We start from the raw sequence: 22361 nt of genomic DNA on the forward strand, positions 1-22361 counted from the left end.
AGTGAAATACTCAGACCAGCCCGTCAGACATTAACAATCATGCCATGTCCAAAGTCACTTAAGTCACCTTTCTCCCAGTTTTCGATGCTTAGTTTGAACTTCACCAGGTCACCTTGACTACACCTATATGCCTAAATGCATTAAGTTGCTGCCATGTGATTGGCTAGATATTTGAGTTAACCATCACTTGAACAGGTGTACCTATTAAAGTGTCTGGTTAGTCTATATATGACTGCTTAAGTGTATTTTGTGCTTTTCGTGCGATTATCAGCAAATACAAAGATAAAATGGAATAAAGAACTGATTTCTTAAAATCAGTTCTCTATGGGCCTCCTATTATCAGTGACTGGTTATGACTTATGGATGGTTGGTTGCATGTGAGGTTAAGCATAAATGTTTTATTATTTTCAATAGTAAAAAAAAAATAAAAGGGTGAACGAGAAGAATCTGCTAGTTCCTACCTTGAGGAAATGCTTGCTACAGCTTGCACCAACACACCATGTAAACTTTACCACAATCTTGGCAGAAGAACTAAGGAAATAATGTTTTCTGTCTGTACAACAGTAAAGCATGACACATCAATAAATCTATAGATAGTAATACCATCAGAAACGTTTTACCCCCTAGTTGTTTCAACTTGACTAAATGGTTTTACTGTAATATTTACATTGCATTCTCTGATCCACCGACAGATTTCGGGCCACTTTATGTTATTGTAATGTCTGTGTGAGCAGGCCTCACACGTGGTCCCGGAGAATTCAGAGGTGCTGAGTAATAGTCGGGGACCTGCTTTGCTGATCCAGTAACATAAGGGTACAGGACTATTTTGGCTCTACAGCTGTGGCCGCTATCTGCGATTACAGTGCTGAAAGCCCTGTGTGAAAGCAGGTCATCGGGCAGCAGGGTGATTTCAGAGGCGCGGTATTTAGGGCAGGAAGGAGAAATTGGCCTGCTGTAAGGAGGAAGCATCAAACTGGATTTGTAAAGTGCCTTTCGCAGGTGTTAAGATGAGGTGTCACAGTGATATCCTGCTACAGGTCAACAGATTCAGCCTGTTTTAAGAATGTGATCTAAAACAAGTTTTCCCAAAATTAGACCTTAAATGAAACCAATTTAAGTGACTGACACATGGAAGCATCAACAAAAACAATGACTGCCATGCCAACTTTATGAATGTGATAGACCTTTATTGTTTGTGAGATCTGTTCTTAAAATGTTTTTAAAACTACATTTAAAAAAAAAAAAAAGTCTGGTATTAATATGATGCATGCAGTTAATTTACAGTGTCGTTTCTTCCTTGTTTGTGTAGGTACGAAAGCATATAAATGATCTTTATGAAGACTTACGAGATGGACATAACCTGATCTCGCTGTTGGAGGTTTTGTCTGGAGATACACTGGTGAGTTCATGTTTTTCTGTTACTCTAGTCATAAACACTGACAGTGTTTTGGTGTATGTGGATCCAGTTGAATTCTTAGCCTGAGGAGTTTCCTATGAGACCAGTCTTACAAACCCATTCAGATTCTCATTTGACTTTAATAAACAGAGTGCGAGAACTATTCTTTTTCCCATGGAGCACTATGTCATACCTTCTCATAACTGATGCACTGGCCCTTCCCTCTTCTTACTCACATGGCTTATGGTGGGAGGGAGGGATTCTTGGGAGAAAACCATCCGATCACTTTTCATATCCACCAAAACCCACTCATCAAAATCCCACTTTTAATGAATTTTCCTCTCTGTCTTCTCTGTGACATCAATCCCTCATGTGGTCATTCTTTTAATTTATTGAGCTGTTCTACTCAGACTAAGCTGAATGTGAGCAGTAGAGTATGTCTTTTGTTTTTTACATTCACATTTTGTTACTTGTTTATTTGTGATAGTAGTAGTGGTAGCAGTGGTAGCAGTATTTCTTCTCAAGTTGTGCCAAGCTCATGTGGGATTTGATATGACATTTAAGTAGTGAAAGAATTTTGTCTTTCATTCAGAAATGTAAACTATAAATTAGCTCTGTGGTTGCCCACTATGGTTTCTGACACATTAATTGGAGCACTTAACAAACTTGCTAACAAGCTTTTTAGCCCTCTAACTCCTGAGGCTGCTTTTAAAACAAGTGATATAAAATGTTGCATCACAGCTCAGAGGAAAGAATAATCACTTTACTTTCAGTGCTTCACTCAAAACAACAAAGTCAAAGCGTTGGGATTTCTTCTAGTTACTGTAGTCTCTTGAACACTTTTAACTCTCCCATAAGAGACAGATGCTACTGTAGGTCTGTGCCTAAAAAGTCATGTCATCTCCCATTAGTCCAATTGGCATTCAGAGGACAAAAGTAACAGAAGCTTTTGGTATCCTTTTGCAAGTTGCTTAAAGTAATTTTACAGTCAATAGCAACAGTTTGCTGAAGCCACTTTTTGTCATGCAAAACCTGGAATGAAACTGAGATTGATTTTTTCCAACATCACCGGTCACCACTGTTTTTTCAGAAGTTGTGTTTTTGACCAGCATTTTGCAGTATGTTAATCTGCAGTATCGAGTAGTCGTACTGTGAAAATGTATACTTAAAGAAAACTGAAAATCAAAACTATGTAGCTGCAATGCTTTGCTCCTGAAGTACTGCATGTTATCAGTATTGAAGTATTTCATTCATCTGTTAACCTGTTAATCCTCCATTTACCTGAAGTACATTCATATATTTTTTTGTGCATACTATAGTACATGTCAGTGTTAATATGGTGCTACTCTGTATATTTAGACTGCATGTAGTCCCATGCAAGGAATCCCAGCAGTTACTCCCCGTTAGTATGACTAACTTTCATCCTCCTACATATCTGTTTTCTGTTTACATCCCACTTTCCTCCTCCTCTGTTCTCCACTCTTTGACTTGTTTCTGTCCACTGTCTAACTTCCTTATGATTTGGCCGCTGTGTGTGTCCATGTCTTCCTCTTCTTCCCCATGTGTTGCCTTTTCGATGATAAGCCAAGGGAGCGTGATTTTCTGAAGACTTTGCGGTTGGTGAGTGGGACAGACGCATGCGCAGTTGAGCAGCATGGAGACACAGTGGATGATGATAAGGGGGTACGTGTGGCTTGCCCTCCCACCCCCTTTGCAACAAACTAATTCAGGGCGTGCTGTGACCAGTTAACAGAAGCATAGACACAATCCCACTATAGGATTTGTGCTTACTGTAGTCTAAAATACTTGCTTTAGCAGGGAAGAATTTTACAACTTGGCTATTTTATTTTTCGTTCTATGAAACACTTTGTTTCATTGTCACCTTTTTTCATGAGCACATTATAGAATTTTGCTTATATATAATGTGATATTGATGGTACAGAAAAATGTGCCCTTGATCCAAAGACCCAGGCTTTTTAATTTTCAGTTTTTGTTCCTGTTAAGAAAAGACAGCGATTTGGCTCACTGATCTTGCAAAATCATTAAAAAGATTCAATAAAATATGACAGAAGCTGTCCATAAAGCTTGGGTCTTTATACTCATTTCACTAGCTTTGCACATCATTAGTCATACAGTCAAAACTCTTCAGTCTTGCGTGATGATCTGGACATTTTTCATATGCTGCTTTTGAGAAGAAGGCTTCGAAAGGGGATCTGAGTACCATTCACTACCCAAATGGGGTTTATATTTATGGTGTCATTTCATCGTTACTAAACAAAACAGCCGAATGCAGTGCAAGTCTTTAGCTGCTGCTGCATCCTGGCTTGAATGCATTTTCCATTTCATGACCTCATTCAGTGGCCCCTGACTATTCACAAGCATCTGCCGCAAGAGATCATATTATGCAACTTTCTGTGATGATTTGAAGACAGACATGTGAGCAATACTGATTTATTCAGGTTATAGCTAAGGAAGTGTGATTTGTTATGATATGTTAAGGTGGTAATGGTGGAAAATGTTCTAAGAAGGTACGTGATATGTAGCATACGCACAGAGGTTTTTCTTTAGGGAGATGGCCACGGTTGTTGTGCAAAGAGCTTTTGTGTGTTTGCTCTTTTATGTCATTATCTCACCAGAATAGTGGGTAAGAACCTTAGACGCATGTCCTGTTTCCTCCATGTCATTTGTATTGTTTTAAAATGTGTCCTTTAACATTGAGAAGCTCCTGATTTGCACACATGGCTCCCTTTCCCTTTTTATGTCCACAGCCTCGGGAAAGAGGGAGGATGCGCTTCCACAGACTCCAGAATGTACAGATAGCGCTGGACTATTTAAAGAGGCGGCAGGTAAGGAATAGTGACTGGAGTCATTTCACCAATATTGTCACACATTTTTTAAATTAAACACCATCAGCTTAACTATTGGAAATCAGCTTGCATACAAAGCTGGAAAACAGCTGAAAGTTTCCATAAAAAGTAGCTGTAATTTTTATATTTTGATTTGGTAATTAATTAGAGTTAGATCCATATGTTTTTGGCCAATTACACTTTTATTTTGGTCATTTGACCTCTGTACTCCACCACAGTGAATTTTAAATGAAACAGTTAATATCTGATTGAAATGCAGGCTTTCAGCTTCAATTCAGGGGGTATTACAAAAGTACTGCATTAACTGTTTAGAAAAGCAGTTTTTATGGACAACGCCCCATTTTCAGAGGCTCAAAATTAATTGTTTTGTGGTTAGACCTGTTCTCTCATTATTCCAGATAAACTGGCATTGATTCCAAATTTTGAGCTGGAGCTTTGCAGCTGTTCACTATAAATCTCAATATGAGGTCTGTAGAGGCCATCATTGGGCTGAAAACCCAAAATGAGCCTACTAGAGAGATATCTAAGATTTTAAGAGTGGCCAAGTCAATAATCTGGTAACTTCTTAGAAAGGAATGGACTGACCTCCACAGAACCAACAAAACGTCTGCACAGAAGACAACAAAAGTAGAATATAACATAAATCTTTCTTTGTTTAAGAAAATCAGCTTCTCAATATCTAACCATGTCGAGCTCACATCCTTGAGGAGGTAGGTGTATCGTTACCAGATTTTGCATTCAAGAGACCCTTTCATAAATAGAAATGCAGTGGGTTTGCAACAAAGTGGAAGCCACTGGGTACACTCAAGAAACGAGAAGGGCAGATTAGAAACGGCCAGAGCCTGCAAAGTTCTAGAAAAAGATTAACAGATGAAACCAAGATTAATTTTTACCAGCATGATGGGAAGAGAAAAGTATGGAGAAGGAAAGAAACAGCCTTGGAGCATTTCACCTCATCTATCAAATATGATGTAGAATATATCATCGGATGGGAGTCTGTGACTGCCACTGGAACTGGGTCACTAGTGTTTATTGATGATGTGACTGCTGATAGATGTAGTAGGAAGAACTGTGTACAGAAATGTACTTTCTGCTCAGATTCAGACAAATGCTACAAAACTGACAGACAGAGCTTCACAGTACAAATGGTTAAAGACCCAAAGCATACTGCCAAACCAAACCAGGCTCTCTCAAGGAAAAAGAAATGGCATATTCCTTAATGATAAATGAGTCACCTGATCTCACCCTAAGAGAGCATGATTTTAGGAAGCAGCAGCTGAATGTTGCTGCAGTAATGGCCTAACAGAGCACCTCATAGGAGGAAACAGCCTTTGGTGACATCCAAGGGTTTTAGACTTCAGACAGTCATTGACTACAAAGGATTTTCATTCAGCTTTTAAAAACAGCCCTTGCAACGCTTTGTTAAACCCCTTGAATTAAATCTGAATGTCTGCATTTCAGTTACATTGTCATTTGATTAAAATTTGATTAAAGTTTGTGTTGGTGTACAGAGGCAACATTAATTAACTGTTTCATGTCCTCAAGAACCTATGGATTTAAGTGCACATAAAGGTTTACAAATGGTTTACTCAAATATATCAGCTCATGTTTAGGGGTAGCTATCTGTTTGTTTATACAGCAAAAAAGCTGATATCTGGTTCAAGCAGGTTCTCAGACACTGCCACCATCAGACACAGCAGGATTCATGGCATTTTTCTGTTTCCTTACAAAAAATTAATGAAACACGAACAGTAATAGCAGCATTTAAGGAGCGCTGACTGCAAATCCCATCAGTGGGATTTCAGAGAGCTTTGATTGCTTCCCCCTCCCCCACCATGCTCAGGATGAGAAGAAGAACGCAGCCTGGTTGAGCCACAGCCAGATGTGACGTAACGCTCGAGACAAAGGATTCATAGATTGCAAGAAATGAGTTGTCCTATTGTTTTGCTTCAGTACATACCAGACACATGACGCAACTTCTGTTGTCATAGCATGTAAACTGTCCAAAATGAACTTTGATTGATTACAGCTGTTACAGATGATCAGATGGGCAGTGGAGGAGTTCATTATTAAATGCTATAATATCTAATTGTGGTCAGACTATTTTAGTTTTTTAGTAGTTTCCTGCTTTATTTGAAGGGGGTGTTTAAAAAAGTGCACTTTTTCCATTATATTATGTTATAAAACAATTCACGCAGGTTTATAGCATTTAATTACTACAAAACATTAACGAGTTCCCCTCAGTCCCACACTGTGATTACGATGTTCCCTAGCATAATACAATGGCGACTGTGCCCTCTTGTGGTGGTTGTGGAATGACAGGCATAATATGGAAGAGGCAAACTCATTTTAGTGCTTAAGGGTGAATATATTAAAAAAAAGAAGAAGCAGGCTATGACTACTTAAAGACAGTATAAGTCTGTATGCTAAATATGCTTTTCCTTCTACCAGGTCAAACTTGTAAATATAAGAAATGATGACATCACAGACGGCAACCCAAAACTGACGCTGGGATTGATCTGGACCATAATTCTGCACTTTCAGGTCAGTCTTGCACTCCAGTTATTTTGTCATCCTCATGCTTTTAATTGCCATTAATTAAGATCTTTGCGGCCTCTCCTTTTGAATGTTTTGTGTTGGGATACATGAGGTCAGATATTTTAAAATGAGTTCACAACATTACTTGGGTGTTTCTGTGTTTGACCACAAGGTGTCAAAGTTGTGCAGCATTTGTTATGCTGAGTTTAGAGAAGCACATTATTCATGTTTTCAGTGTTGCCATAGCACCATAGCACCATGGGGTCCAGTTTAGCTTTCCTATTAAATTTGTATGATTAACTTGCCGGATTGCCCAACAGTACAAGATTTTAATGAATTTGCTAAAGGCTAAACTGAAGGAGACTGCTACATTTTCATAAGCACCCCTGCTGGCCAAAGCCATACCTCTGAAAACACTGGTTAATGACAGATCCCTTTAAAAAGTAAAGTGTAGAGACAACGGCTCAGAACCTTCAACTTAAGATATTATGCACACCCAATCTGTACTTTTATATTACTGAAGAGGTGTTACTGTTACAGGAGATCAAGAAAACATGTATATTTTAATGCTTGCAGAAGCTAACAGCTCAAAATGTTTTCAAGAGTTATAAACGCAGTAACACAAAAAGAATCAACTATTAACTTCATCTAACCTTGGGCTGTCTTATTCTGCTGTATAAAAGGCGGGACAGTTTGTGGTGACATAGGTCCTTGTTACCGTGGTTAGTTTTGATAAGTAACTTAGCGACAGTGTTTACTTAGGTCAGTATGACCTAAGTAAACACTTGTGAAAAAGTACTGCGTGACTGTTGTCATAAGAAAATAACAAACTACATTCGCTGTTTCATGCAAAAGTGTGGGAAAAGCAGCATGAACATTTAGAAAAGCCTGATGCTTTGAATGATTTATCTGTCTAATCTGATGTAAAAACCCAGCATCCTGTACATGAATTTAAACCATGTAAAGTTGAGACTGTAGGTGGATGTGTGTGGGTGTGTTATTTGTTGGAAGGTGCCTAGGAAGGCTGCTTGCTTGATATAAACATCAGCCTTATTATGATTCCTGAGGAACATACTTAAGGACACTACAAAAATATCCAAAAATATTTACAAGATAGAAAAAAAAACGCTTATTGATTTCATATATATTCATTACTTTAGCCATTTTTTCTTGATGCCTTTTAAGTTTCTTGAAACCGCTCTCTGGATTTCATGGTGGTCACATCCACTGCGATGAAAGCATCTGCCATCACAAGGCCTGTCTTCCACTGTTGGGATGCACCAAAGAGTGTCCCTTCTCAGGCTCTGGGAAATCATCCTGTTGGTCATATATACTGGAAATTAATCACTGTCACATTTCAGAGATGAATTTCTGTAGCGAAAGGGTGACCCAAGCACCTTTGTAACTTCTTGATGTTAACTGGAAAGTAGGTTCCCCCCTAGCCACAGTCCGGGCCCAGCCACCGCAACAGACCACCACTTGCAAATGACCCTTCTTACCAAGATCATCAAGAGGACACCCATGATGCCACTGTGATGGGACATGCTTGCTATACTTCACTGCTTCGTATGTCAACCAGAGACGTCTTTTTTTGTAGAGGCTGACTCCACATGCAAAACAAGGCTCACCTGCTTGTATGTTTGCACTAGCCCAGATTAGCAGCTTTAGTTAGCTCCTGGTGGGTGCTGACCAGCAGTAGATTGGTTTGCTTCCTTCTTCACCCTGTCGGCAATAGCAGCTATATCTACAAAAGATATAGATAAGTCTTATAGATATAGATATTCATATAATACATAGACAGTTCTTCCAGGCTGAATGTATTTTAATCTCCCCTCCAACACCTGTAACGCCTCCCTTGTGAAGGGAACACCTCCGTTCTGTCGTACATGCTGATATTATTCAGTCTATTCCCTGTATTTACTGTTACACTGGGAAGTATCAGCAGCTTTACTTGGCATAATTCTACAGCTTCGATTATACCCCCCTCCAGTAGTATTCAATATAAACTGTGTAATTTAGAATCACTGTCATCACCTCTGATGGTGTTACTTCACCCCTGCGTGAGTGTCATCATCTGGTCTGTGCACTTGGTGTGTGAAGTGTTTCGTCACAGCTTGGCTTTGCTTAGACACAAAGCTGTTTATGAGCACAGAGATGATGTGACAAGTTGTTACACACACAGTTGATTCATTTGTAATTAAGTTTGTTAAATATTCTAAGCATAGTAAAAAAAAAAAGACTTGACCTTCTTTCTTTTTGATAAGAAAGAGTTCTTACCCCGTCTGAAGCTGGTTTGCCATACACTCCATCAAACCCAGCATCAGCATTCATCTCTCTGGGCTTTTTTCTGTCTTTCTTGACAATTTACTTTAGTTCATGTTTAATTCATATCCAGTTGTAACATCAGATAGCTCCTAGTAGCCTAAAGGGCCTTTAAGGAATATTAAATGTCTAAACAAAAGGGAAATTACTCAAAAAGATAATTTTTTTAATGTTCTCAGTATCTCGGGAATGTTTGTGCACACATTGGTACCACTAAGCATTAGCGTGCATTTACAAAAAAAGCTTTGGGGTATCGTGTGCTCTAGAGTTGGTTATATTCCTTCCTAAATGCACTCAAAAATGTTTTTTCACTGAACTGTCGCATGTCATGCCAAGCGAGCTAGTCTGCATGTGCGTGCCAGAAGAATGTGAGTGTCCACCCAGTATGCAGTCTTCTTCTGAAGTCTAACAGCATGCAGAAACTTCACCCATCTCACCTTCTTTTGTTAGATTAATTGTACTTTTGGCACGTGGCAGTTGTGAGTCAGAAGAAAAATATTGCAAAGATAATTCTGTGTCTTACAGGCGTATAGCGTTAATAGAACAAACATCTGTCTGACTAGCCCTAAGTGAATTAATGGAGGAAAAGTAGCTGATATAATTTTGCTTGGACATGCTGACAGGTAGCGTCTGCGAGGATGCCAACACCTGCTGCTGTCGGTCTCACGCAAGCCCTTAAGCTGTTGATGTGGCAGCGAAGGGCCTGTTTCTTCTTGATTTAAAAAGGATACAAGGGTACTTCAGGAGAGAACTTGAGCTTTCCTGAAAGTGTACACCTTTGGTTTTTATTAAATGTCACAGCTGATAGCACACTGGCATGTATGAACTCAACACTACTTTTATATTGCATGAAAACAAATGGTTGTTTCCATGACACGCTTTTCTTATACCTGCAGGCTACTTTATTATGACTTATGCAAATATTTGACTTCAGTTAACTCGTTATGTCGCTATTCATTGTTTATTCCTGTGTGTGCAAGAGGTTTTCTTGCTACACAAAGCCGACAATATTCCTATTCTCAAAATGGTGCACACTATTTATCTTTATTTTTTTTACCTGGGACATGGGGAACTAGTACAATATTAATTTTAGTGTGGAGGGCAACATGCCGATGGCATGACAAAGCAATGCTGCTGCTGACTGAACCAGTTCGTTTTGCTCTAATGAAGTATCACTTCCATGTGTGCTGTCATTTACCTAACACACACACACACACGTTGATGAGTGATTCATTCATGTTTTATTTCATTCACTATAGAGCTTACTATTAACAAATAGCCACATGCTAACACATCATAATGAAGATATTAGTATGTTTACTGTCAGATGTATGAACATAGGCTAATACTGCAGCTTGGCCAACGTAGTTGTCTCATGAGGTGAACGTGAGAAGAAGCAGGAGTGATCGGCAGTTTGGACTGTGCTGGCTGTCAGGTGACTTTGACCTTCAGGGACACGTTCAAATGTTGCACTCACACGGTGGCACACAGCTATTTTAAGGTTTCCTGTGTGGTGGCATTATAGTTACACTTTAACACATTATTATTATTCACTTTTTTCCCCTCATTTTTTCTGCAGTGCGTTTGTCCCACTCTTTGTCAGACAGTGTTTTAAGTGGATAAGTGTCCAGTGTTATATAATTCTTTTAATTGCTAGAAGAGTTTTATGCGGTGAATCATTTCTCGGGCACAGCATTGGCCCCCATGTGAACTGCTGCCATGGTGATCTGCTGAGATCATATTGTTTGGTTAAACCATTGGACTTAAGCCCAACCTCTGGCTCAGCCATTGTGCAGAGTTTGAGCGATAGACAAAGTGAAAGCACTATGTTGTCCGGCTCGGATCTGCCTGAGCTTGTTCTGTTCTTTTTGGCCTATATACTTTTCTGTTTTTCAAAGCCGTTCCGACTCGTCGCATTAAACAAAACTTTAGACTTGCTGAACCAAATTCTCTAGCAGCATACCTAGTGGTTTTCTACTGGTATGTACTTTCAGTTTGAGATCCTTCTCCTCCTACCCAAAGAAACATTATGGCATCATGACATAAATATTAGGACAGGAAAGAGGCGGATATCATATGCGTGTTTACTGTTTTGTTGCAACAGACTTGTCATCCTGAAACAGGTCTATCCACAACTCTTTTTCATTCCTGCTCTGAGGGCTACCAGCACACGTCTGTGTGTGCATTTATGGTGTTTGTGCTGGATTATCAAAGCCAGAGAAATGTTTCAAAGGTCAAAAAAGATTCCAGTGTCAGAGGAGAGACGCATGAGAGAGCAAGTGAGAAATGCGGAGTGAGAGAGAGAGAGGGAGAGAGAGAGGCTGACCGGTTCTCAGCAGTCAACAAAAGGACGGAGGCAGCTCTGCTCTGAGTGGAGCCAGCTTTATGTCTGGCTGCCCTGCTAAGCGCTGCTTACGGTGCTCTACTTGCAAAGCTGTCAATGGCTTCATGTCGATGGGATCCTGCTTTTTTAGATCGAGTAGAACTTACTGGATACTTCGCCTGAAAACCGGTCGCTGTTTGGAGCTTAACATTGTGGATGTTTAGGATACCATATGATTTACAGCCATGGGAAACACCTGTGGTTGTGTTCGGGGTCCGAAAGAGGAATATTATTTGGACCCCAAAAAGGCTCCTTTGAGAGCTGAATCCAAAGATCTTAAAGGTCGCCGCTATTTTCAGAGGAAAAAAAGGAAATCGGAAGACTTAAAGCCTGCTGGATCTCTCAGAAGTCCTGAAAGTGAGACTTTCGTTACAACCAAGGCAATCTGCAGTGGTGGAGAGCGTAAAAATGACCCAGATGGCAACACAGGAGAAAACCAAACCGAGCTGGATGAGCCATCAGGAGTGGACAAACCTCTATCTAGGCAAGACAGCATCAGCAAAGGTGTTTATGTTGGAGAAATACCAGTTCTGATCCTTCGGGATGGTCAGACTCAACCTCTTGCCACAAGGTTAACGTGCAGGTTGGAAAAGTTTTCTACAAACCAGGCAGATGGTGACAGAAGGAGGTCCTCTGTGGAAGAGAAGCTCCATGGTGTCAGCACTACTTCCAAAGGTGTCCCGGCTAAGGAGGGTTTGCTTGTAAAGAAGCTTCTACAACGCCAGTTAAGGAGGGCGGTTAGCTTTGGAGCAGTGGAGCACACGCTACGGACACTGAGGGGTAATGACAGACCTGGAAGTGAGGAAACCTTTGCCAAGATTATATGGGGCTCTCAAGCACACCGAAGGAGGAGACGGAGGGCCTACACCTGCTCTGGTTACGTAGAACATGCTCCAACTCTGGCCAAATGTATTTCCAGCCAACACGAGGTAAACCAAGAAACCATGTGCTATTTGTAGGCGGTACAGGGGTAAATCATGATAGATTAGGGAGAAGTCTGATACTGTAACAGTGCAATGGTGGTGTCCAAGTACATGATAGGAAAGCAATATGATAAAAATACATGATAAAATAGGTCACTCTGCATTGTTAAAAGCTTTTTGTAGACACAATAACTCAAAGATCACATGAGAGAAAACAATTTGAAAACCATATTTAGGTCACATAATCACATTAGCTAAGAACTATTGTTTTGAACTGAGAAGAATATAATAGAATAATTCATTATACGCGTATGTTTTTGTATATTTCATATAGAAAATTTTTGATTTGCATTAAAAAAATCATACTATACTGATGATCAGTACATACAGTACACGATATTTTAACACTATTTCAAAAATAGTTTATAAATATGGAAAAAACAGTAAAAATAAGCTCCTAATTTTTGTTTTAGCATTTATGAACGAGTGAAAACATTTTGTATAAATGTGTTTTAATGTGTGACTATTCTGCACTCATCTCAGTGCTTTGAGAGGAAATTCAGTTTCTGTACTTGTGTACCTGAGATTTACTGATTCAATGCAAATCTGATATTTTGGTCCTAAGTTTTGTGTGTTTGTTCTATATAAGGCACATCTATAGATCTTTTTATAGACTGAACAGTTCATAATATTACTGTTATCACATCTAAGAGTAGAGATGTATATGATTCACTTTTGCTATGCTCAGTTTGCAAATGACTTTATCTTGAAGTATGGGAGCTATTTCTAGTGTCATGCTTCTTAGAAACTTGTCTGTCATTATTCTTCTTCCTTCAAACAAAATCTACAAACTCTTGTTGATTTTATCTGCGTTAGCTGGCTAACACTATCAGGGAATGCTGAGAGTCATTCAAATTCATCTTCATCTTCATCTCTTTTGGTCATCAGCAGCAACTTATGGTGAAACAGAGAAGAGAGAAAACTGTAGTTCTCCACAGAGTAAAGTTTGGTAGGAGATAAAGTAAATATCTGTGGTGCATTATCAGTTGGCTGTTTGGGAGGAAGTGTCAGATATGTGACAAAAGTATTTGCACTTTCATATTTAACTTTGTTTGTTGCATTCACGTATGCAACAACAACAAAAAAAGTGTAACCGCAAACCATTTTGCAACTCATTGCACAGTCACGTCAGCAGTTTTTGGCACTTTTTAAAATTTGTTTACAAAAATAAACAGATAAACCATATAAGAAAAATAGTTACTCAGATTTCGCTTTTGGATATTTAACAGCTAATATTCATTTGTATTTTTACATATTTTTATTATAATATTGTAGCTTCAGTGGGTTATGGAGGCTAGAATGTGCAAAAGTAAATGATGTAGTGATTCACCCTGAAATGCATCTCTGCTGATGATCCACCAAATTGCTGTTAGTCTTATTAAATCTCCTTTACCCCTGTGTTGTGTTGTGGTATGGATGCCACAGTCATATGAAGGCATTCAGTTAAATTAATGAAGTTAATCAGATTAAGCTCTTTAACACCTCTATTAAGTGCACTTTGAAGAAAGCTGTGGTTACCCTGGCTTGTCCGTAATAATCCCTGGTTGGGAAGTTTGATTTACCACCACAATCATAATTAAGTCAGATCTCTACTCAAGTGGAAGATTGATATTTTGATTTGCAGTCATTTATATTTGACGGCATGATACTGTTCTGGGAAATCAAAGCCCTTTCACGTGTATACATGCAAAGAAGAGACAGAAGCAGCAAGTCCTCAGCACAGAACACGGCATCAGTGACAGATATGAGATTCTCAATGTGAAAGCTGAAGCTGGGTTGTAAAGCAGCTTGCAGATGAGCATGTAAGTGCTTTAGCAGCCCAAACAGTTTGATTTCCTGTATGTTGGATAGTGAGGTGCATATTGATATCAGATAAGCAATCAGCTGATGTGGACTGGCATTGAGATCAGCTGATCTGCTGGAATTGTGGCTATAATATAATAATAATATTATAATTGTTACATAATTGTGCCCGATTGTGCTCACTATATATGGTTTCCGTTTAAAGCATAAAAGGACTAAAGTGGTGTCCAGTTAAACACAGGTTTATACATCGCTGTATTTTATTTATGTGTATGTTAAGGATTTTGTTATTTGTTCTTTTTTTGCCATGCTTTTTGTTGTTGTCACCATGTTCCCTAGCTGAATAGATTGATTTACTGATCAACTGGCTGATGATTTACTGCAGTTCATTCAGTAAAAAACCCATAGCCTGTGATTTTTCTGCTTTATGTGTAAAGCCTTTCTCTCATGCATAATGTCCTAGAGAGTTTTAAACCAACGTTAAACGTTTCCAGATATGAAAAATAAACTTTAAACCTAGTGCACCAACCACACATTTTTAATACACGTTATAAACACACAGCTGTAAAATCAACCTGTGAAGTGTTTGCTTTACGTCATTATACCATACTGAAGCTGTATACTGTGCCGTAAAACTATTGTGTAATTTATTATGCAACTCTGTCTCACATTCCTGGTATGTTGGAGACATTTTCAGGCAGATGTCCAGACAAACTTTTTCATATTAATCAAATTAAAACTAAAATTTTCCTTATAGAGTTGAATATCCTCACTGTGAGGGTGTTATCAGGCACGCAGGTGTCGATCCAGCAGTCATTTAAGTTACAGCTATTGGTGTTGCCGTTCTCGCATGCCCTTCCCCTCATATTAATAGTAATAATAATAAAAATTTTATCTATAATGCACTTTCAAACAAAGTGCTATTTGGAGGTACAAAGGGTTAATAAATAAAAACAATACAGTTTAAAACAGATAAAACAAAAGAGAACAGCAATAAGAACCAGTAAAAACTTTAGGCATCCTTAAAACAGGATTAAGGGTAAGATTAAGGCAAGCAGGATAGAGTGAACCAGCTGGTCTTTAACTTAGCTTAAGTTAAAGATGGGGGATGAAAAGAAAAAGCACGCTGCCCAGTAGTTCTTCTTCTGGCTTTGGGAACTTTTGGAAGGCCAGGGGCCTGAGATCGGAGAGGATGGGATGGAACACAGAGGTGCAAAAGGTCAGACAGATATGAAGGCGCCAGACCATTTAAAGCCCATTATAAAACAGGCAAATCAGTGAAGATGAAGTTTTAATGCCACAGAGCAGTGCATCGCAAGTTTATGGGTTTGATTTGATGTCTTTGAACCCTCAGGCGTGGACTCCATGCCAGTTCATTTCAGCGTTTTGATTTTTTTTTGCCTTGCGGCAGATCTCGGAGATCCATGTGACGGGAGAATCCGAGGACATGACAGCCAAGGAGAGACTGCTGCTCTGGTCCAAGCAGATGACAGAGGGCTACGTAGGTGTGCGATGTGAAAATTTCACAACCTCCTGGAGGGATGGGAGGCTATTTAATGCCCTTATTCACAAATACAGGTACTATAACAAACACACAACACAGCATGTTTTTGCAGAACAATAGTGCTTTTGGTTTTCTTTTGATTTATTGAAAAAAAATCACTGCCTGAGTTTATTTTTATACCTTTAGTTGCCCTATCCTTACAGTAATACACCGTGCGTACCTTACCTCTACCTACCTCTGCCTCTTTCTATTACAGACCGGACCTTGTGGACATGAGCCGTGTGTCAACACAGACCAACCGATCAAATTTAGAAGACGCGTTTTGTGTAGCTGAACAGCTGGGGGTGGCCAGACTACTGGATCCTGAGGGTAAGAGTCACATACAGAGTCATTCAAATCATGAGAAATAACTCTTAGAGCGCAGCTTGCTCTTGTTTGCTGTCATTCGTGACCCCTGGGTTTGTACGTTTCTCATCAGATGTTGACGTCCAGTCACCTGATGAAAAATCTGTCATCACCTACGTCTCAACACTGTACGATGCCTTCCCCAAAGTACCCGATGGAGTTGAAGGAGTTAGTCCTAATGTAAGTTAAGCGACTTCAACGAGTCCAAGTTAAAATGTTAAGAAATCCCTTATTTCTCATGATTCTTCTTCTCTGATAAACAGGACGTTGATATCAAATGGGTCGAGTACCAGAACATGATCAAATACCTCAGCCAGTGGATCAAACACAATGTGGCCATAATGTCAAGTAGATCATTCCCCAATAACCCTGTAGAACTCAAGGTATGGCACCACAACAAGATGAGCTCCAGTTATCCCATTTTACACTGTGTTTGGAATGTAGGCATATCTGTATGTCTGAAAGGTAAAGGATAATTGCAATTTAATGCACGACTTAAAGCGATGCTAATGATGTGAGAGGGCAGCTGCATCCTATTGCTGCATGACAGATTGTTATGCAGGGAGTACAGAAAAGTGATTGGATGCTTTTAGAAACGTGCAAAAATAAATGTAATCTCCTTTTTATTTTACAGGCACTTTATACACAATATCTTCAATTCAAAGAACATGAAATCCCACAAAAAGAAAATGAGAAAACAAAAATCAAAAATCTCTACAAAATGCTCGAGGTACACATGTGCACGATTGGATTACACATTTCCTGCATTTATGGTCTTACACACTGCAGCGATAATAAGTTTGTGCCGGCGTTGTCCCTGACAGATGTGGATCGAGTTTGGACGTCTTCAGTTACCCCCGGGTCATCATCCGAATGATGTGGAGAAGGAATGGGGTAAACTAATTGTCGCCATGCTGGAAAGAGAGAAGAGCCTGAGGCCAGAGGTGGAAAGGTACGTGTGCACTTTTTCTGACCTGGCTCGTCCTAATGTGATTTAAAGTCTCATCTTTATAGTCTCTAGAAACTAATTTATTTATAACTTTATGGTTTTATTAGGCAGCAGAAATTAACACTGCTAATGTGTAGGCACATAAGTCAATGTAGTGGGTATTTAATATGACAAACTGTGTGTGTGTTGGAGGTCACATGCAGAAATCAAAGCATCACTGATGAGCTGCTTTTCTTAAAAAAAAAGATAGACATAAAGACACATGCTAAGTGAGTCGGCAAAATATTTTCTGAGGGTGGCGTGAGGAGAGTGCTTCGGTGTCGTATTGCAAGCCTGCTAATGGCTTTAATGAAACCAGACACTGATGGTCAGCGTAGCATGTCAGAGAGTGATTTGCCTCATTAAAGCAGAAATCCCCCAACTGATCTAAGATCTCGTTTACATGACATATTTCAGCTCAGGTTTACAGCCAAAGTGCATGCTACGCATATGATGAGGATGGGTTACATTCTGCTTGAATAATGAAGTGCAAAGTCAGCAGCAAAAAACCAAATCTTGATTATCTTGATCCATGGATTACTTTAAAACTGCTCATTCAGTCCTGTGTAGCAAAAATTTGCAAATGCAATCAACATAAATTTGTATGTTTATGTCAAAGTGTGAACCGACGCAGCGACTCGTTTCCTTTGGCGATGTCTTTCAAATATTTGAACCCCATCTGTTGTTTGCTTTACAGTGTAGCTGGTATTCTATGGAAACTCACACATCATCTTTTAAAAGCCCCTGTGAATGATGATCGTTTAGACAAGTTTACATATCAATTCCTTCCTCCATGGTCTATAAACACATCATATTTAGTGCATTCGGGGTGTGGTGAAAACTGGCAGAAACAGCAATTACAGCAGTTTGGCTGTCCTCCAAACAGACTCAGTTCTGACAACGGTGTACTGTCTCAACCTGCCGTTTAATTTTTATTCCCCGAGGGTTCGGCATAGTATTTCAGGGTGGGAGTTTGTACACGCTCCTCACCTGGCTGTGACACTATAAATATGAGCAAGTTGAAAACAGCTCTCTCAGTTAGGTCTGCGAATGCTTTCATCCAGCGGTCGAGGTTGGAGCCCGAGATTGTTTCGGGGGATGGTTAGGATGAAAAACAGTGATTTTGTCTGCAGTAGTAGTTTTGCATTGTAAAGTAAGATGGCTTATTTAAGCGGGAGCAACAGTAGTTTCACCAGCTACGGCTCTGGTCACACCATCTACTCTGAGCCTTTACAGATTAACAGCTCAGTGTTTCTCAATAACAACATTGCCTATGGATCCAGGTGAGCGCACTGTGTGACAACTTGAATTGTTTTGGGGGGGTAGTTTAGACATTTTGACTTTAAACAAGTGAAAACAAGTAAAATAACGTTCCATCTTTGTTTTTTTAGGCTTGAAATGTTGCAGCAGATTGCCAACAGGGTTCAGCGGGACTGTGTTAACGGCGAGGACAAGCTTGCACTGGCGAGAACGGCCCTGCAGTCTGTAAGCATGCACTCTCAGTTTAATACTCGAGCAAGCTGTGATAAAATAGCAATGAGTTAGAAGTCCTTTCTTTTTCTTTTCTAAGGATGCAAAACGTCTTGAGTCTGGTATTCAGTTCCTAAATGAAGCTGAGATTGCTGGCTACCTGTTGGAGTGTGAGAATATTCTCAGACAACAAGTAGTGGATATCCAGATTCTCCTGGATGGAAAATTCCCATTTGCAGATCAGCTTGTCCAAAGGTAAAAAGTACATCCTTCTGTATAAATAAAACACTGAAATTTCCTCATGTATTAAAAAAATATATCTCACATTGTCATCTGCTTCTATACAGGGTGTCAAAACTCCGCGATGATCTTCTAGCCCTGAGAGCTGAATGCTCCTCTGTGTACAGCAAAGGCCGCACCCTGACTACAGAGCAAACCAAAATGATGATCTCAGGCATCACACAGAGTCTGAACTCTGGCTTCTCACAGAGCATTAACACTAACCTGACACCAGCCCTTACTCCTGCACTCACCCCAGGGGGAGTAGGTACCCCTGGGTCCACCTTCACCTCGAGCCTTACGCCGTGCCTCACCCCATCCTTGACTCCTGCCTTGACCCCGAGTCTGCAGCCTGCATCAATCCAGAGCTACATGGGGAGCGGTGGTGGCATGGACCCAAGTAGCCTCAGGCATTTGAAAAACATGCAGATCCGGAAGCCCTTGCTGAAATCCTCACTGGCAGACCCCAGCTTGACAGAAGAAGAGGTCAACATGAAGTTTGTTCAGGACCTTCTAAACTGGGTAGAAGAGATGCAGGTGAGCATCTCTGATTTATAACTTGGTGTGGGTTTATTTTAAGGCGCTTAAAATGAGATGCTGAGTATTTGAGTTGAGTTTTTTTTTTCTGTTTTTAAGATGGAGCTGGAGCGTTCAGATTGGGGATCTGATATGCCAAGTGTGAAAATGAATTTAGATAACCACAAAAATGTACACAGAGTGATCGAAGAATTCCAAATGAGTCTTAAAGAAGCCAAACTAAGTGAAGTAAGTATTTCTTGCAGTTGCATAAATTTTTGTTAGCTGTGTTAGAAAACCCCCCCAAAACTAAACATGTTTTTCTTTTCTCAGATTCAGATGACGATGCCTTTAAAGCTCAGCTATTCAGACAAACTGAACAAACTGGAAAAGCAGTATGAACGACTCTTGGTGAGAGATTTGTTGAGCTTAAAATTCCTAATTTATAAATGGCTTTCCAATAAATACTACAACTATTTACGTGCTTGTTTTTGTCTGACTCGCTCGTCTCTTTCAGAGCTCATCCAGGGAGCGGCAAAGCCACCTGGAGAGCCTGCATGACTTTGTGTCACAGGCAACTCAAGAGCTCATCTGGCTGAACGAGAAGGAGGAAGAGGAGGTTGCCTTTGACTGGAGCGATCGCAACATTAACATCTCCAAAAAAAGGGATTACCACACTGTAAGTCTTTGCTGTTTGAATCTAGTAAAATCTTCCATCAACAGCGATTAGGCTTTCTAGTTTTTGCTTATGTTATAGCTCCATTTATTTAATGAGGCACCATTCTCATCAAAAGGAACTGGGGCTTGAATATATAACTTTAAACTTAAAATCAGTGAGACGGGATATGAGATTTTGTGAGATGATGGACTAACTGGTTTTATGCCGTGGCAGAATGCCAGTGATGCTCAGCTTAATGTCTTAATACAGGACCTGATGAGGGAGCTGGATGAAAAGGAGGAAGCCATCAAGTCTGTGCAGGACAAGGCAGAGCGCCTTATGCTCAAGAACCACCCAGCCAGGCTAACTATTGAAGTAAGCCCTTTGTGTTCTTTGTGCATCCTCAATATGACAATTAAGATTCCAAATTTTGGACTAGCAGCAGTGACTCCACCCTGCATTCATCTCTCACAGCGATTACAAGATTATAAAGTCCTGATTCAACTTGTAATTTTCCAGCTATGATGCCAAGATATATATGTATTTTTTTAATCTGAAAAAAATTAATGTGGGGCATTCTTTTTAAGGCATACAAAGCTGCAATGCAGACCCAGTGGAGCTGGATTTTACAGCTCTGCTCATGTGTCGAACAACATCTCAAGGAGAACGCTATTTATTTTGAGGTGAGTTGCTGCCGTGGACTGTTTCAGCGAATGCAGCAAAGTGTTTGCCACATCTAATTCAGCTCTTTTTCCCTCACTGTGCAGTTTTTCAGTGATGCCAAAGAGTCCATGGATTACCTAAAAAATTTGCAGGATTCAATTCAAAGAAAGTACAGCTGTGATCGAACAAGTACCCTACACAGACTGGAGGATCTCATTCAGGAGTCCATGGTAAAATGACAGAAAGATATGAAGTGTGTGTGTGTTTGAAGGTGAAATGAAGAAAACTAATCTTTTTGTGGGTTTCTGTGTCCTTAGGATGAGAAAGAGCAGCTCCTTCAGTACCGCAGCACTGTGGCTGGGCTGGTGGGCAGGGCTAAAAATATTGTGCAGCTCAAGCCCAGAAACCCTGAAAATCCACTGAGATCCTCCATCCCTGTTAAAGCGATCTGTGATTATCGTCAGATAGAGGTACTATTATAGATGCCGTGAATCACCACATTTAATCTCGGTTTATATAAAAAATTTATAGTAACTCATTTGTGCTTTTGTCACAACTCTTTCAGATTACCATTTATAAAGAGGACGAGTGCGTACTGGCCAATAACTCTCACCGGGCTAAGTGGAAAGTCATCAACCCAGCAGGGAATGAGGCGATGGTTCCCTCTGTTTGCTTCACTGTTCCTCCACCCAACAAAGAGGCCGTTGATATGGCTTCAAGGTGAGTTGGTAGGATGCTAAGTTGCCTACAGTTCCCCTAGTAATCTTTGTCACAAATTTAATTGGCACAGCTAATAATATTAATAATATAACCTTTGCTTCTACAGAACTGAGCAGCTATATCAGAATGTCCTGGCACTGTGGCACCACTCCCACGTCAACATGAAGAGTGTGGTGTCTTGGCACTATCTAACGGCTGACATTCAAGCCATCCGCAACTGGAATGTGGCTTCAGTATGTCGGAGTTTGTTTTTTTCAGACTGCAGCCAGTCGAGCTTTTCAACTCACATTGACGATCACTTGTGATAATCACGCTTCAGTTTGATAACGATCATTCTAAGGAAAATGCCAGTTTGTGTTATTTACACTTGTTTTTGTTTGTTTGACTGTTTTGCTCTCATCATTCCAGATAAAGACCATGTTGCCAGGTGAGCATCAGCAGGTCTTGAGCAACCAGCAGTCCCACTTTGATGAGTTCCTGGAAGACAGCAAGGAGTCAGAGGTATTCACTGTGGCGGACTGCGCACAGCTCGAGAGAGACGTGGCGGCGTGTAAGGAGTACTACCAGGAACTGCTCAGATCCGCAGAGAGAGGCAAGGCTCAAATCTCCCTTCCCCTTCTGCGTAACAACGAGCAGCTTGTGTACATTGTAGAAAACACAACAAAGGGAAACACATGGCTGTTAAGCCTTTTAAGCCTTAAGTTAATACCTTTTGGAATTACTCTGATTTTGCTGTGAATGTAAATACTGCACTGGTATGCCGTCAATGTGTTATGTGTAGTCATGAGTTTTAATTTGGGGAAAATTTGAAGAATATTTGTTCTGCTGTGTTGATACATATGCACATGGACAGTATTCACATATGC

The 22361-nt window shown here is 40.0% G+C and overlaps 1 protein-coding gene across 10 annotated transcripts in view; it reads left to right on the top strand.

The window, feature by feature from the left end:
- Positions 1-22361, top strand: part of dst (dystonin) — a 105438-nt gene that overhangs the window by 23234 nt on the left and 59843 nt on the right. For 8 of the 10 annotated variants that reach the window (XM_039621489.1, XM_039621491.1, XM_039621492.1 and 5 more), the window contains 22 exons: positions 1310-1399; positions 4165-4242; positions 6715-6807; positions 15704-15870; positions 16053-16165; positions 16275-16381; positions 16465-16584; positions 16836-16931; positions 17026-17153; positions 18581-18674; positions 18760-18914; positions 19007-19475; positions 19575-19703; positions 19788-19865; positions 19972-20133; positions 20383-20487; positions 20700-20795; positions 20880-21005; positions 21093-21245; positions 21341-21495; positions 21602-21728; positions 21904-22087. In XM_039621489.1, the coding sequence (XP_039477423.1) occupies positions 1310-1399; positions 4165-4242; positions 6715-6807; positions 15704-15870; positions 16053-16165; positions 16275-16381; positions 16465-16584; positions 16836-16931; positions 17026-17153; positions 18581-18674; positions 18760-18914; positions 19007-19475; positions 19575-19703; positions 19788-19865; positions 19972-20133; positions 20383-20487; positions 20700-20795; positions 20880-21005; positions 21093-21245; positions 21341-21495; positions 21602-21728; positions 21904-22087 (3025 nt within the window). Of the gene's footprint in view, positions 1-1309; positions 1400-4164; positions 4243-6714; positions 6808-11489; positions 12436-15703; positions 15871-16052; positions 16166-16274; positions 16382-16464; positions 16585-16835; positions 16932-17025; positions 17154-18248; positions 18473-18580; positions 18675-18759; positions 18915-19006; positions 19476-19574; positions 19704-19787; positions 19866-19971; positions 20134-20382; positions 20488-20699; positions 20796-20879; positions 21006-21092; positions 21246-21340; positions 21496-21601; positions 21729-21903; positions 22088-22361 lie in introns of those variants that run through there. The other 2 variants (XM_039621490.1, XM_039621496.1) reach the window with 2 other exon arrangements.

Source organism: Oreochromis aureus, linkage group 13 (assembly GCF_013358895.1).
Source record: "Oreochromis aureus strain Israel breed Guangdong linkage group 13, ZZ_aureus, whole genome shotgun sequence".
Classification (NCBI taxonomy): Eukaryota; Metazoa; Chordata; class Actinopteri; order Cichliformes; family Cichlidae; genus Oreochromis; species Oreochromis aureus.